Below are 15,997 nucleotides of genomic sequence, written 5' to 3' on the forward strand. Positions count from 1 at the left end.
CCTGCTAAAACCCCCCTGAGCCTCCCAGGCCGACCATTCCCACCCGTTCCCCGGAGGGATTTTTGGCGGATTCTCTCCTGATTTGGCAATTCCAGGTTTTCCTTGCCCAGGGAAGGCCGGGACGGGCACGGCCCCCCTTGTGCCGGGGGTTTGGGGCGGCCGGAATTCCCAAACCCCTGTGGGAAGAGCCGCTTTCCACGCCCGCAGCTCCCGGCGCTGGGAGGTTGTTCCTGCCCGGCTGCGGGGCTTGGAATTCCCGGAGCTTCCCGAGGTTCCAGCTCCGCTGCCGCTCTAGGTGGCAGCAAATCCACGGCTGGGCGGGTCCCTCCTCCCCGTTTTGGGGCAGAATCCCGGGATTACGCAAATCCTGAGCTGGAAGCACCTGAGGGGATCAGCATCCAACTCCTGGCCCTGCACAGACACCCTGAAATCCCACCGGGAACTCTGGCAGCTTTGGGAATGTCACCATGGCCCCGGGGGGAAAATCCTCTTCCTAAAATCCAGCCCGGGACCCAGGGCAGCAGCTGGATGGGGTTATCCCGGGATTTAGGGGTGCAGGTGGATGGGGTTATCCCGGGATTTAGGCGTGCAGGTGAATGGGGTTATCCCGGGATTTAGGGGTGCAGGTGGATGGGGTTATCCCGGGATTTAGGGATACAGGTGGATGAGTTTATCCCGGGATTTAGGGGTGCAGGTGGATGGGGTTATCCGGTCTGAATGGGGTTGTCCCAGGATTTAGGAGTGCAGGTGGAAGGGGTTAGCCCAGCTGGATGGGGTTGGCCTGGGATTTAGGAGTGCAGGTGGATGGGGTTATCCTAGTTGGAGGAGTTATCCCGGGATTTAGGGGTGCAGCAGGATGGGGTTATCCTGGGATTTAAGGGAGCAACTAGATGGGGTTATCCCAGCGGGATGGGGTTATCCCGGGATTTAGGAGTGCAGCTGGATGGGGTTATCCCAGTCGGAGGAGCTATCCCGGGATTTAGGGGTGTGGCTGGATGGGTTTTTCCTGGCATTCCCGGCATTCAGGAGAGTGTGGGGTGGCTGTGAAGGGACAGGGGCTCTGTCCCTGTGTGTGTCACCTGCTGAGGGCCACCTGCTCATGGGGTGGGGACAGCCTGGGCCAGCCCTGCTCGGCTCGGTGAGACCTGAGCTGAGCCTGCCTGGGCCTGTCCTGGATCCTGACCAAACCCTGCTTGGGTCTGTCCTGGATCCTGTCCCAAACCCTTCCTGGATCTGTCCTGGATCTGTCCTGGATCCTGTCCCAAACCCTGCCTGGGTCTGTCCTGGATCTGTCCTGGATCCTGTCCCAAACCCTGCCTGGGTCTGTCCTGGATCCTGCCTGGATCTTTCCTGAATCCTGACCAAACCCTGTCCCAAACCCTGCCTGGATCTTTTCCAAATCCTGTCCTAGGCCCTTCCCAGGTCCTGCCTGGATCCTTGCTAGACCCTGCCTGGATCTTTCCTGAATCCTGACCAAACTCTGTCCCAAACCCTGCCTGGATCTTTTCCAAATCCTGTCCTAGGCCCTTCCCAGGTCCTGCCTGGATCCTTGCTAGACTCTGCCTGGATCTTTCCTGAATCCTGACCAAACTCTGTCCCAAACCCTGCCTGGATCTTTTCCAAATCCTATCCTAGGCCCTGCCCAGGTCCTGCCTGGATCCTGTCTGGACCCTGCCTGGATCTTTCCTGGTCCTGGGTCTGTCCTGGATCCTGTCCCAAACCCTGCCTGGGTCTGTCCTGGATCCTGCCTGGATCTTTCCTGAATCCTGACCAAACCCTGTCCCAAACCCTGCCTGGATCTTTTCCAAATCCTGTCCTAGGCCCTTCCCAGGTCCTGCCTGGATCCTTGCTAGACTCTGCCTGGATCTTTCCTGAATCCTGACCAAATCCTGCCCCAGGCCCTGCCCAGGTCCTGCCTGGATCCTGTCTGGACCCTGCCTGGATCTTTCCTGGATCCTGCTCAGATCCTGCCCAGATCCTGCCTGGATTTTCCCCAAATCCCACCTGGACCCTCCCTGGGCTCTGCCCAGACCTTTCCTGGGCCCTGCCTGGGTTTTTCCCAAATCCTGCCTGGATCCTTCCCAGCCCTTCCCCAGCCGGGTGCCCAGGGAACACCTGGAATTCTCCAGAGCGGGAAACTCGGGATACAGGCATGGAAGGGGGATTTTCCTGGGAGCTGCCACCCTGTCTGTGCCCAGGGAAGGTCCAGGAGGGATCAGAGGGACAATCAGTGGGATCAGAGGGATGCCCAGAGGGATCCCATTCCCAATCCCGTTCCTGATACCATTCTCAATCCCACTCCCAGTCCCATTCCCCATCTCAGTCATCATTTCCTGATCCCATTCCCGATCCCAATCCCATTCCCCATCCCAGTCCTCATTTCCTGATCCCATTCCCAATCCCACTCCCAATCCTCATTTCCCGATCCCATTCCCGATCCCACTCCCATTATCCCATTCCCCATCCCAATCCTTGTTTCCTGATCCCATTTCCAATCCCATTCCTGATCCCAATCCTCATTTCCCGATCCCATTCCCGATCCCACTCCCATTATCCCATTCCCCATCCCAATCCTTGTTTCCTGATCCCATTTCCAATCCCATTCCCGATCCCAATCCTCATTTCCTGATTCCATTTCTCATCCCAATCCTCATTTCCTGATTCCATTCCTGATCCCATTCCTGATCCCACTCCCAGTCCTCATTTCCCAATCCCATTCCCAGTCCCATTTCCCATCCCAATCCTCATTTCCCGATCCCATTCCTGATCCCACTCCCAGTCCCATTCCTCATCCCAGTCCTCATTTCCCAATCCTATTCCTGATCCCACTCCTGGTCCTGTTCCTGATCCCATTCCCGATCCCACTCCCATGTGAGGGTCCGGCCCGTTCTCACCATCCCAGTGGGATTTGTTCCCGGTGCCATGGGGCCGCTGGAGCTGTCCCGGGATGTGGGGGACAGGGCAGCCTGCGGGGCCGGCGCCTCCTTGGCTCTCCCGAAGGAAATCCGGGACGTTTCCCTTCCACGAGGTAAAAAATCCCAACGCAATCCCAATGAAACCTCCGGATCCCAACCGGGCCAAGGGACAAACCGGGCGCTGCTCCCGAGCCGGGGGTGACAGCGGTGACACGGACAGGGGAGGAAGGGACACAGATCCCGGGAATGCTGCAGATGTCCCAGGGTGGGGGTGTCCCCTCTGTCCCTGAGCCCCGGGACAGCTCCGGGACAACAGCGGGGACAATTGTCGGGCAGGAGGGAGGGTGGCACTTGGGGGCACTGGCACGTGGCACTGCCACACGCCTGGCTTTGTCACACGCCTGAGCTCCTGCACGCGTGGGGACAGGGTGGGGGGACAGGGACACGCGTGGGGACAGGAGATGGGGTGAGGACACAGAGCAGGGACAGGGACACACATGGGGACAGGGTGGGGGGAATGGGGACACACATGGGGACAGGGTGGGAGGAATGGGGACATACGTGGGGACAGGGTGGGGGGAATGGGGACACACGTGGGGACATGGGGAGGGGGAGAGGGACATACATGGGGACACGGGGGAGTGACAGAGACACATGGGGGGTGACAAGGACACATGGGGGCGCAGGAAAAGGAGGTGAGGGGACACAGGAGAGGGCAGGGAGGGCTTGGGGACATCGGAGAGGGCAGGAAAAGGGGGGGATGGGGACAGGAAAAGGGGGGGATGGGGACAGCCGGGGGGGGAGGGACAGGAAAAGGGGGATGGCGACATCCAGGTGGGACAGGAAAAGGGGGATGGGGACACGCAGGGGACAGGGGGAGGGGACGTGGGGACGCGCGGGGCGGTGCGGGAGGGGCGAGTCCCTCCTCCCGCGCCGAGGGTGACCGCGCTGCCAGCTGGCCCCGGGCCCTGACCTTGTCCCCTTGTGCTGGCACTGCCACACGCCTGGCTTTGTCACACGCCTGAGCTCCTGCACGCGTGGGGACAGGGTGGGGGGACAGGGACACGCGTGGGGACAGGAGATGGGGTGAGGACACAGAGCAGGGACAGGGACACACATGGGGACAGGGTGGGGGGAATGGGGACACACATGGGGACAGGGTGGGAGGAATGGGGACATACGTCCCCTTGTGCCCGCCCAGCTCCGGCGCTGCCCATTGTGTCCCCACCCACGCCTGGCCGCGGCAGTGCCACGGCGAGCGCCTGGCCGGGCACCGCCTGTCCCCGTGTCGCTCTGTCCCCGCCCGGGTCCCGCAGGAAGGGACAATCCCGGCCCCGCCAAGGTGTTTCCTGCGCTCCCGATAGGGCCGGGCAGCGCCGCCGGGCTGGGGTGACGCCTGGCCGCGGCAGTGCCACGGCGAGCGCCTGGCCGGGCACCGCCTGTCCCCGTGTCGCTCTGTCCCCGCCCGGGTCCCGCAGGAAGGGACAATCCCGGCCCCGCCAAGGTGTTTCCTGCGCTCCCGATAGGGCCGGGCAGCGCGGCCGGGCTGGGGTGAGCCCGCAGCGGGCACTGCCACCGCAGCGGGCACTGACCCCAGAGACCCCAGAGCTGGCACTGACCCTACAGCGGGCATTGCCACCACAGCTGGCACTGACCCCAGAGACCCCAGAGCTGGCACTGCCACCACAGCGGGCACTGCCACCAAAGATGGCACTGACCCCAAAGACAGGCACTGCCCCTAAACCAGACAGTGCCCCCACAGCTGGCACTGTCCCCAAACCAGGCACTGACCCCAAAGACGGACACTGCCCCCAGAGACCCCAGAGCTGGCACTGACCCTACAGCGGGCATTGCCACCACAGCTGGCACTGACCCCAGAGACCCCAGAGCTGGCACTGACCCTACAGCGGGCATTGCCACCACAGCTGGCACTGACCCCAGAGACCCCAGAGCTGGCACTGACCCTACAGCGGGCATTGCCACCACAGCTGGCACTGACCCCAGAGACCCCAGAGCTGGCACTGACCCTACAGCGGGCATTGCCACCACAGCTGGCACTGACCCCAGAGACCCCAGAGCTGGCACTGCCACCACAGCTGGCACTGACCCCAGAGACCCCAGAGCTGGCACTGCCACCACAGCGGGCACTGCCACCAAAGATGGCACTGACCCCAAAGACAGGCACTGCCCCTAAACCAGACAGTGCCCCCACAGCTGGCACTGTCCTCAAACCAGGCACTGACCCCACAACGGGCACTGCCCCCACAGCTGGCACTGACCCCAAAGACAGGCACTGCCCCTAAACCAGACAGTGCCCCCACAGCTGGCACTGTCCCCAAACCAGGCACTGACCCCAAAGACGGACACTGCCCCCAGAGACCCCAGAGCTGGCACTGCCACCACAGCGGGAACTGACCCCAAAGACAGACACTGACCCCAAAGCCGGGCACTGCCCCCACAGCTGGCACTGCCCCTAAACTAGACACTGCCCCCAGAGCTGGCACTGACCCCAGAGACCCCACAGCGGGCACTGACCCCAGAGCTGGCACTGACCCCAAAGACGGGCACTGCCCCTAAACCAGGCACTGCACTGCCACCACAGCGGGCACTGCCACCAAAGATGGCACTGACCCCAAAGACAGGCACTGCCCCTAAACCAGACAGTGCCCCCACAGCTGGCACTGTCCTCAAACCAGGCACTGACCCCACAACGGGCACTGCCCCCACAGCTGGCACTGACCCCAAAGACAGACACTGCCCCCAAAGCCGGGCACTGCCCCCAGAGACCCCTAAACCAGGCACTGACCCCACAGGTGGCACTGGCCCCAGAGACCCCAGAGCTGGCACTGCCCCTAAACCAGACACTGTCCCAAACCAGGCACTGCCCCCAAAGACAGACACTGCCCCCAAAGCCGGGCACTGCCCCCACAGCTGGCACTGACCCCAGAGACCCCACAGCGGGCACTGACCCCAGAGCTGGCACTGACCCCAAAGACGGGCACTGCCCCTAAACCAGGCACTGACCCCACAGGTGGCACTGGCCCCAGAGACCCCAGAGCTGGCACTGCCCCTAAACCAGACACTGTCCCCAAACCAGGCACTGTCCCCAAACCGGGCACTGCCCCCAAAGACAGACACTGTCCCCAAAGCCAGGCACTGAACCCAAACCGGGCACTGCCCCCAAAGACAGGCACTGACCCCACAGCGGGCACTGACCCCAGAACTGGCACTGCTCCAGGAGCCGGGCACTGACCCCAGAGCTGGACATGCCACACCCCCCCTGTCACCCGCAGTCGCCTGTGCCCCCTGTGCCCCATCGCTACTGGGGTTCCCCGCGGCCGGAGGGCGCCCCGAGCTGTCCCCCTGGGCTGTCCCCCTGTCCCCCGTGAGCCCCGGTCAGTGCCCCTGTCCCCGCTGTCCCCGGGCCGGGCAGGACGCGCCCGGGGGCGGTGGCCTCGGGCCCGGGTGTCCCTTCCTGGCAGGAAAGGGGCCGAGCGGAGCCGCCGGGGCCGGGAGTTTCCTGCGGGATCCGGCGCCAGCAGCGACAGGGACACCGGGACACCGAGCCAGGTAACGGCCCCGGGCCGGCCGGGGGGGTCCGGCCGCCCCCCGCGCGCGGGGCAGCGGCTCCCGGTGCCCCCGGAGAGCGGGGCAGCGGCTCCCGGTGCCCCCGGAGCGCGGGGCAGCAGCTCCGGTGCCCCCGGAGCGGCCGGGGCGGTGCCGCTGCCGACCCCCGGGCTCACCGGGGGGCTCGGGGGGCACCGAGGAGGGAGCGGCGCTGCCCCCCGACCCCCGCGGTTCATCCCGGGGTGTGGGGAGAACCCGGCGGGGCGGGGGGTACCGGGAGACCCCGAGAACCGGGGTGGTGGGTCCGGGATGGGGGGTACCGGGACCCCCGCGGAGCCGCCGAAGTTTTCCGTGCGCCCGCCCCTTCCGCGCGCACCGGGCTGGCCGTTGCCATGACAACTCCTAAAACCGAGCCCCGCTGCCGGCGGCGGGGGCCGAGCCCGCGGGGCGGGGGCGCGTGGGCAGCGGTTTCGGCGGCGTTTTTGGGGGGGAAAAGCGGCGATCGGGGCGTGCTCGGGGCCGGCGGTGCCGGGGGCGGATTGCTCCCGGGAACGGGAGGCGGCGGCGGCGGCAGAGTTTGGGGGGCGGGGGGGCTCCCGGCCCAGGCCTGCGGTGGTTTTGCGGGGCTGGTTTTTGCCCGCTGTTGGTTTCGCGGCTGCCCCGGCTGCGGTTCGGGCAGGACGGGGTGGGTCCCCCCTGAAAAATCCGATTTTTGGTGCGGGAGCTGAAGTTGCGCCGGGAGTTCTGCCCGGCCCGGCTGGGTCAGGAGCTGCTCCCGGCCCTCGGGGGGTGCAGGGCAGCCCCGAGCAGGGATTTTATGGGATTTGTGGCGTTTGTGGGGCTCTGTTCCGTTTCTGGGCCTCCGCTGGTGGATTTGCCCCCCGATGTCTCGGGAAAAATGAATTTACCCCTCTCTGCTCCTGCCAGCCCGGCTCTGAGGAAGGAGACTCCGGAGCTGAGCAGGTGCAGGTCCCCGCTGGGTTTTCCCTGGATAAACTTCCCTAAAAACTTCTGTCCTCCTGTCCTGTGGGTGATGGAGGCAGCAGATTCCCGAAATTCCTGCTCACAGCTGCTCTTACATAACTCGGGGGGCTCTTTGTGCTTCCCGCACCTGCACGGGCGCCCTGGGCCAGGCCCAAGGGGCAAAGAGGGCACCGAGGAGGGGTCTTTTATTCCCGGAAAATGATGCTGGAATGCTCTGGCTGGAAGGCAGTTTAAAGCTCATCCCCATCCCTGGACACTTCTCACTCTCCCGGGTTGCTCCAGCCTGGCCTCGGGCACTCCCAGGGATCGGGCACCGCTCTTATTTTGGGTTTTTTTGGCGTTGCCGAGCAGCCTGAAAGCCCTAAACATCCCAACCCATGGGTAATTCCTGAATATTCTCAATATTGTGGGAATTCCGGCGTGAACCCCCCCGCCCCATCCGCCTGTGTTTGCCCAACCCATGGGTAATTCCTGAATATTCTCAATATTGTGGGGAATTCTGGCCCCATCCGCCTGTGTTTGGCTTCTCGCTCGTGCTTTAGGGGGACACAAACCCACCCAAAACCGCCCGAATCCCCCCCAAAACGGCTCTGGAGCGCTGGCAGAGCCGAGCAGCCCTACGCTAGGAACGTTCTGCCGAGATTTCCAGCCCCTAAAAATTCCCAGCGCTGCCTCCCCCGCGCGGCACCACGTGCGGGCGGCGAGGCACGTGTGGAGCGCGAGTGCGGGAGGGGCACGGCCGGGCTGCTCTTCCTCCCTCCCGCATCCCGGGAGGCAGCCCGGGCTCCTCTTCCTCCCTCCGGCATTCCAGGGATGCAGCCCGGGCTCCTCTTCCCATCTCCTGTATTCCAGGGATGCAGCCCGGGCTCCCTTTCCCCTCTCTCGGTGTTCCAGGGATGCAGCCCGGGCTCCTTTTCATCATTCCAGGGGAGAATTTTGGATTCCCCCTGTCCTCTCCTGCATTCCAGGGATGTAGCTCGTGCTCCCTTTCCCCATCTCTTGTATTCCAGGGAGGCAGCCCGGGCTCCTTTTCCCCATCTTTCATCATTCCAGGGGAGAAAAGCCGGGCACTGCCCCCACCTTCCCGGGAACGGGACAGGGATGCAGCCCGGGCTCCTTTTTCCCTCTCCCAGTGTACCAGGGATGCAGCCCGGGCTCCTTTCCCCTCTCCCAGTGTTCCAGGGAGCAGCCCGGGCTCCTTCAGGGGAGAATTTTGGACTCCCCCTCTCCTCTCCTCTCCCGCATTCCAGGGATGCAGCCCGGGCTCCTTTTTCCCTCTCCCAGTGTACCAGGGATGCAGCCCGGGCTCCTTTCCCCTCTCCCAGTGTTCCAGGGATGCAGCCCGGGCTCTTTCCATGTTCCAGGGGGGCTGCCTGAGCTCCCCTTCCCTCTCCTGTATTCCAGGGAAGCATCCCGGGCTTCCCTTCCTCCCTCTCTCAGTGTTCCAGGATAAAAACTGGGCTCCCTTTCCCATCTCTCCATGTTCCAGGCTCCCCTTTCTCCTCTCCTGTATTCCAGGGAGCAGCCTGGGCTCCCTTTCCCATCCCTCCTGTATTCCAGGGAGCAGCCTGGACTCCCCCTCTGCTCTCACAGTGGCTCCCCTTTCTCCTCTCCTGTATTCCAGGGAGCAGCCTGGGCTCCCTTTCCCATCTCTCCTGCATTCCAGGGAGCAGCCTGGGCTCCCTTTCCCATCTCTCGGCGTTCCAGGGAGCAGCCTGGGCTCCCTTTCCCATCCCTCCTGTATTCCAGGGAGCAGCCTGGACTCCCCCTCTGCTCTCACAGTTTCCAGGGATGCATCCTGTGCTTCCCTTTCCTCTCTCACTGTTCCAGGCTCCTCTTCCCCTCCTTCCTGTATCCCAAAGAACAGCCTGAACTCCCCTTTCTCCCCTCTGTGTTCCAGGGAAGCAGCCTGGGCTCTTTCCATGTTCCAGGGAAGCAGCCTGGGCTCCTTTTCCCTCTCTCAATGTTCCAGGAGCCATCCTGGGCTCCTTTTCCCTCTCTGTGTTGCAGGGATGCAGCTCAGGCTCCTTTTCCCTCTCCCAGTGTTCCAGGAGCCATCCTGGGCTTCCTCCTGTGCTTCCCTTTCCTCTCTCGGCGTTCCAGGCTCCTCTTCCCCCTCTCCTGCATCCCAAGGGAACAGCCTGAGCTGCCCTTTCCCTCTCATGTTCCAGGGAGCAGCCTGGGCTTCCTCTTCTCCTCCCTCACTGTTCCAGGGAGCAGCCTGGGCTCTTTCCATGCTCCAGGGAGCAGCCTGGGCTCTTTCCACGTTCCAGGGAGCAGCCTGGGCTCCTTTTCCCTCTCCCAGTGTTCCAAGGGAGCAGCTTGGACTCCCCCTCTCCTCTCACAGTTTTCAGGGAAGCAACCCAAGCTCCTTTTCCCATCTCTCAGTGTTCCAGGGAAGCAGCCTGGGCTTCCCTTTTCTATCTCACGCTGTTCCAGGGATGCAGCCCAGGCTCCTTTTCCCATCTCCCAGTGTTCCAGGGATGCAGCCCGGGCTCTTTCCATGTTCCAGGGGGGCTGCCTGAGCTCCCCTTCCCCCTCCTGTATTCCAGGGAAGCATCCCGGGCTTCCCTTCCTCCCTCTCTCAGTGTTCCAGGGGAAAACCTGGGCTCCCTTTCCCATCTCTCCATGTTCCAGGCTCCCCTTCTCTTCTCCTGCATTCCAGGGAGCAGCTTGGGCTCCCCTTCCCCTCTCCCAATATTCCAGAGGGGAATTCTGTTCTCCCCTTCCCCTCCCCTTCATTCCAGAGGGGAATTCTGGTCTCCCTTTTCCCCTCTCCCAGTATTCCAGAGGGAAATTCTGATCTCCCCTTCCCCTCTCCCAATATTCCAGAGGGGAATTCTCATCTCTCCTTCCCCTCTCCCAATATTCCAGAGGGAAATTCTGATCTCCCCTTCCCCTCTCCCAATATTCCAGAGGGGAATTCTGTTCTCCCCTTCCCCTCTCCTGCATTCCAGAGGGGAATTCTCATCTCCCCTTCCCCTCTCCCACATTCCAGAGGGGAATTCTGCTCTCCCCTTCCCCTCTCTGGCCGTGATGGATTTGGGGTGGAGCTCAGGGATTCGTGTGCAGTGGGGCTGCTCCCGGATTTTCCAGGGAAAAGCCGTGGGTGGAGGGTCCTTGGAGCGCTCCGGGCGCTCTTTGCACGGGAGGTGAGGAAAATTGGGAATTGGGGTGAGCAGAGCCAGGGAATGGGGACAGGATCCTGCTCTCTTCCTGCTCTGTGCTGCTCCAGCTCTTCCCAGCTGGAGCTGTGGGGTTCAGTGGGAACTGTGGGGTGCAATTCCCTGACTTCCCTGAATCCCCCAATTCCCTGAATTCTCTGAATTCCCTCAATCCCCGAATCCCCTGACTCCCCTGAATCTCTGAATTCCCCAAATTCCCTGACTCCCCTGACTTCCCATAATCTCTGAATTCCCCAAATTCCCTGAATTCCCTGAATCCCCATAATCTCCCAAATCCCCTGACTCCCCTCAATGCCCCAATTCCTGAATCCCTGAATCCCCTGGGAGCTGGAGCACGGGGAGAGGATCCCATCCCACCTCCTCCTGCTCCATGCCCGGTGGGATTGCTGCTCCAGCTCCTCCCAGGGCTCCGGGACCACGAGGAGCTGTGGGATGCAGTGGGGACCCGTGGGGTGGAATTCCCAAATCCCTGAATCCCCAGATCCTCTGACTCCTCTGAATCCCTGATTCCCATCAATCCCCAAATTCCCTGAATCCTCTGACTCCCCTGAATCCCCAAATTCCCATAATCCCCAAATGCCCTGAATTCACTGACTTCCCGAATTCCCTGAATCCCTGGCTCCCCTGAATCCCCAAACCCCTGAATCCCCTGACTTCCCTGAATCCCCCAGTTCCCTGAATTCCCTGAATCCCTCAATCCCTGACTCCCCTGAATCCCCAAATTCCCTGAATCCCTGAATGCCCTGAATTCCCTGACTTCCTGAATCCCTGGCTCCCCTGAATCCCCAAACCCCTGAATCCCCTGACTTCCCTGAATCCCCCAATTCCCCAAATTCCCCGAATCCTCCTAATCCCTCAATCCCTGACTCCCCTGAACCCCCAAATTCCCTGAATGCCCTGAATTCCCTGACTTCCTGAATCCCTGCTCCCCTGAACCCCTGACTCCCCAAATTCCCTGAATCCCTGAACCCTTGAATCCCCTGACGTCTCCGAATTCTCCAATTCCCCAAATTCCCTGAATCCTCCTAATCCCTCAATCCCTGAATCCCCTGAATTCCCTGACCTCCCAAATTCCCTGAATCCCCTGACTTCCCTGAATCCCCCAGTTCCCTGAATTCCCTGAATCCCTCAATCCCTGACTCCCCTGAATCCCCGAATCCTCTGAATCCCTGACTCTCTCAATCCCTGAATCCCCGAATCCCCTGAATCCTCTGAATCCCTGAATACCCGAATTCCTGAATTCCTGAACCCCTGAATCCCTGAATCCCCCAATCCCCAAATCCCCGAATTCCCTGAATCCCTGACTCCCTCAATCCCTGAACCCCTGAATACCCAAATCCCCTGAATCCTCTGAATCCCTGAACCCCTGAATACCCGAATCCTCTGAATCCCTGAACCCCTGAATTACTGAACCCCCGAATCCCTCAATCCCCTGAATCCCCAAATCCCCGAATCCCCTGAATCCTCTGAATCCCCCAATCCCCTGAATCCTCTGAATCCCTGAATACCCGAATTCCTGAATTCCCGAACCCCTGAATCCCTGAATCCCCCAATCCCCAAATCCCCGAATTCCCTGAATCCCTGACTCCCTCAATCCCTGAACCCCTGAATACCCAAATCCCCTGAATCCCTGAATCCCCGAATTCCCTGAACCCCCAAATTCTCAAATACCTGAATCCCTGACTCCCTCGATCCCTGAACCTCTGAATCCCCGAATCCCCTGAATCCTCTGAATCCCTGAACCCCCGAATTCCTGAATTCCTGAACCCCTGAATCCCTGAATCCCCCAATCCCCAAATCCCCGAATTCCCTGAATCCCTGACTCCCTCAATCCCTGAACCCCTGAATACCCGAATCCTCTGAATCCCTGAATCCCCGAATTCCCTGAACCCCCAAATTCTCAAATACCTGAATCCCTGACTCCCTCGATCCCTGAACCTCTGAATCCCCGAATCCCCTGAATCCTCTGAATCCCTGAATCCCCGAATTCCCTGAACCCCCAAATTCTCAAATACCTGAATCCCTGACTCCCTCGATCCCTGAACCTCTGAATCCCCGAATCCCCTGAATCCTCTGAATCCCTGAATCCCCGAATTCCCTGAACCCCCAAATTCTCAAATACCTGAATCCCTGACTCCCTCGATCCCTGAACCTCTGAATCCCCGAATCCCCTGAATCCTCTGAATCCCTGAACCCCCAAATCCCCGAATCCCTGAATCCTCTAACTCCCCAAATCCCGAATCCCCATCCCCGCTCGGCCCCCCCGGCGCGGAGCGGCAGCGGCAGCGGGAGCGGGAGCGGGCGGCCGCAGCTAAAAGGAGCACAAAGAGTAAATTGCCACCATCCCACTCCCGCTGCAGCGCGGCTCTGTCACCGCTGTCACCGCTGTCACTGTGACAACGGGCACGGCTCGGGGGCGGCGGTGCCACCCCGGTGCCAGCCCCGCAGCGCGGGCAGGGCACGGCGGTGGCAGCGGGTGGCACTGGTGGCAGCGGGTGGCACTGGTGGCTGTCGGGCCGGGTGGCAGCTGGTGGCACAATGTGGCACAGGGTGGCATCTGGTGGCAGTGGGTGACAGCGGGTGGCAGCAGTGGCAGTGGGTGCCAGGCCTGGTGGCGGTGGTTGCAGAGGGTGACAGCAAGTGACAAAGGGTGGCAGAGGGTGGCACCATCCAGGCCTGGGGACAGAGGGTGGCAGCAAGTGACAGAGGGTGGCACTGGCCAGGCCTGGTGGCAATGGTGGCAGTGAGTGGCAGTGGGTGCCAGGCCTGGTGGCAGTGGTTGCAGAAGGTGACAGCGAGTGACAGAGGGTAGCACTGGCCAGACCAGGTGGCAGTGAATGGCAGAGGGTGGCAGTGGGTGCCAGGACTGGTGGCAGCTGGTGGCAGAGGGTGGCAGTGGCCAGACCAGGTGGCAGTGGGTGTCAGCAGGTGACAGAGAGTGGCAGTGGCTGTCAGAGGGTGGCACTGGCCAGATCGTGTGGCAGAGGGTGGCAGTGGTGGCAGTGGCTGACAGAGGTGACAGTGGGTGGTAGTGTGTGGCCTTGCCAGGTCTGGTGGCAGCGGGTGTCAGCAGGTGACAGAGAGTGGCAGTGGCTCTCAGAGGGTGGCACTGGCTGGGTCGGGGGGCGGTGGTGGCAGCAGGTGACAGAGAGTAGCTGTGGGTGTCGGTGGGTGACAGAGGGTGGCACTGGCCAGGTCTGGTGGCAGTAGTGGCAGTGGCTGACAGAGGGTGACAGTGTGTGGCGGTGCCAGGCTGGGTGACAGCGTGTGGCCATGCCAGGCCTGGTGGCAGCGGGTGGCAGCAGGTGGCCGTGCCAGGCGGCCCGGCTGGCGCTGGGGACAGCAGGGACGCGCTGCCGGGTAACCCGAGCAGGGAGCGGCCGCTTCCTCTCTCATCAAATATTGAGGCCCCGGCGGCTCGGTGACACCGGGGTGGCCCTGGCGCGTGACTCGGGGACAAACGGGGGTGGCAGGGCAGAGCGGGCAGGGCCGGGCCCCGGGAGGGCACCCCACGGGTGTCCCTGCACCCCACAGGTGTCCCCTGCACCCCACAGGTGTCCCCTGCACCCCAAAGATGTCCCCTGCACCCCACGGGTGTCCCCTGCACCCCACGGGTGTCCCCTGCACCCCACAGGTGTCCCCTGCACCCCACAGGTGTCCCCTGTACCCCACAGGTGTCCCCTGCACCCCACAGGTGTCCCTGCACCCCACGGGTGTCCCCTGCACCCCACAGGTGTCTCCTGCACCCCATGCATGTCCCCTGTACCCCACAGGTGTCCCCTGCACCCCACAGTGGGGCTGGGGGTCACGGTCCTGCACAAGCCCTGCTGGGAGGGGATGGTGCTGTGGGGGGCACTTTCTGGGAATCCCAGAATCCCCAAATCCCAGAATCCAGGATTTCAGAATCCCAGAATCCCCAGTCCTAAAACTCCAGAATCCCAGAACCCAGAATCCCCGAATCCCAGAATCTGGGATTTCTGAATCCCAGAATCCCGAGCCCTAGGACTCCAGAATCCCAGAACCCCAGAATCCCCAAAGCCCAAAATCCAGGATCATAGAATCCCAGAATGCCAGAACTCAGAATCCCAGAATGTGAGAATCCCAGAACTCAGAATCCCCAAATCCCAAAATCCCCAAATCCCAGAATCCAGGATCTCAGAATGTGAGAATCCCAGAATCCCCAAATCCCAGAACCCAGGATTTCTGAATCCTAGAATCCTAGAATATCAGAATCCAAAATCCCATATTCCCACAATCCCAGAATCCCAGGTTCCAGAACCCCAGAACCCCACAATCCATATCCCAGAAACTCGCAATCCCAGAACTCTAGATTTGAGAATCCCAGAACCCAAACCCCCAGAATCCCAAAATGCCTGAACCCCACAATCCCAGAATCTCAGAATCCAAAATCCCACATTCCCACAGTCCAGAATCCCACAATCCAAACCCCCAGAACCTCAGAATTCCAGAACCCCAGATCCCAGAATTATTTACGGTGGAAAAACCCCCCAAGGTCACCAAGCCCCCGGACCCGTGCCCGGTCCCCAGCCCAGAGCCCTGAGTGCCACACCCAGGAATTCTGGGGACACCTCCAGGGACGGGGACCCCAACACTTCCCTGGGAATCCCATCCCAAATTCCAGTGGGATTTTCACGCTGGGATTAGAAGAACCAGGAGATCCCAATGGGTTCGGGCACAGCGCCGGGCACCAAAAACCCCAAAAGCGGAGTTCGGGGTCTGGGCTGGCTCCCGCCTCATCCCTTGGGAAGGGCTGGCATTCCTGCCTTTTTTGGGGAATGATTTCAGCTTCCAGGCCTGGATCACTCTGCTTTTTCTGGAAACGCTCCGGGAGCGGCAAGAATGGCCGGAAGCGCCGCCGGCCGCTCGCTCCCTCGCGCAGGAAACGCCCGCGGCCCTTCCCGGCCCGGCCGCGGCCTCGGGGCGATCCCGGCTGGAAAAGCGACTGCGGGGTCCTTCCCGGTCCTTGGGAGGATCCCTGGGGGATCCCGTTGGGATGGGAGATCCCGGAGCTCTCCCTGGTGTCACCGGATCCTCAGGGCACGGTGGGACGGCAGCGGGAGGTGACGATGTTTCCGGATCTGTGGATGAGCTTTGTTTTCCCAGAAAAACTGGGGCTGGTTTGGGGCTTTTTCCTCGGGGATTTTCTGGAAAAAATGTGAGGAAGGGCTGGCATTCCTGCCTCCACTCTGCTTTTTCTGGAAACGCTCCTGAGGACTGGGATTGGAACAAGAATCCCAGAATCCTCAGGAACGTGAGGGTTGGGATTGGAACAAGAATTCCAGGATCCTTTGGGATTGTGAGGATTGGGATGGGAACAAGAATCCC

General features: G+C 61.6%; 1 protein-coding gene across 1 annotated transcript; it reads left to right on the forward strand.

Annotated features, from left to right (window-relative positions):
- The first annotated feature begins 3,589 nt into the window (after positions 1-3,589).
- Positions 3,590-15,797, forward strand: LOC120503399 (periaxin-like). Its single transcript, XM_039711872.1, has 3 exons — positions 3,590-3,610; positions 4,994-5,096; positions 14,913-15,797. Exons 1-3 carry the CDS (start codon positions 3,590-3,592, stop codon positions 15,026-15,028), a joined length of 240 nt encoding a protein of 79 aa, XP_039567806.1. The 3' UTR covers positions 15,029-15,797.
- The last annotated feature ends 200 nt before the right edge of the window (positions 15,798-15,997 follow it).

This window comes from Passer montanus, unplaced genomic scaffold, assembly GCF_014805655.1.
Source record: "Passer montanus isolate IOZ18808 unplaced genomic scaffold, ASM1480565v1 scaffold250, whole genome shotgun sequence".
In the NCBI taxonomy this organism is placed as follows: Eukaryota; Metazoa; Chordata; class Aves; order Passeriformes; family Passeridae; genus Passer; species Passer montanus.

Bases quoted from the DNA above. Each gene is read 5' to 3' on its own strand.
- LOC120503399 (XM_039711872.1), top strand. From the start codon at position 3,590: ATGGGGGCGCAGGAAAAGGAG. The intron at 3,611-4,993 runs GTGAGGGGACAC...GAGACCCCAGAG, and splicing joins TGGGGGCGCAGGAAAAGGAG to CTGGCACTGCCACCACAGCT. The intron at 5,097-14,912 runs GCACTGCCCCTA...CCACAATCCCAG, and splicing joins GGCACTGACCCCAAAGACAG to AATCCCAGGTTCCAGAACCC.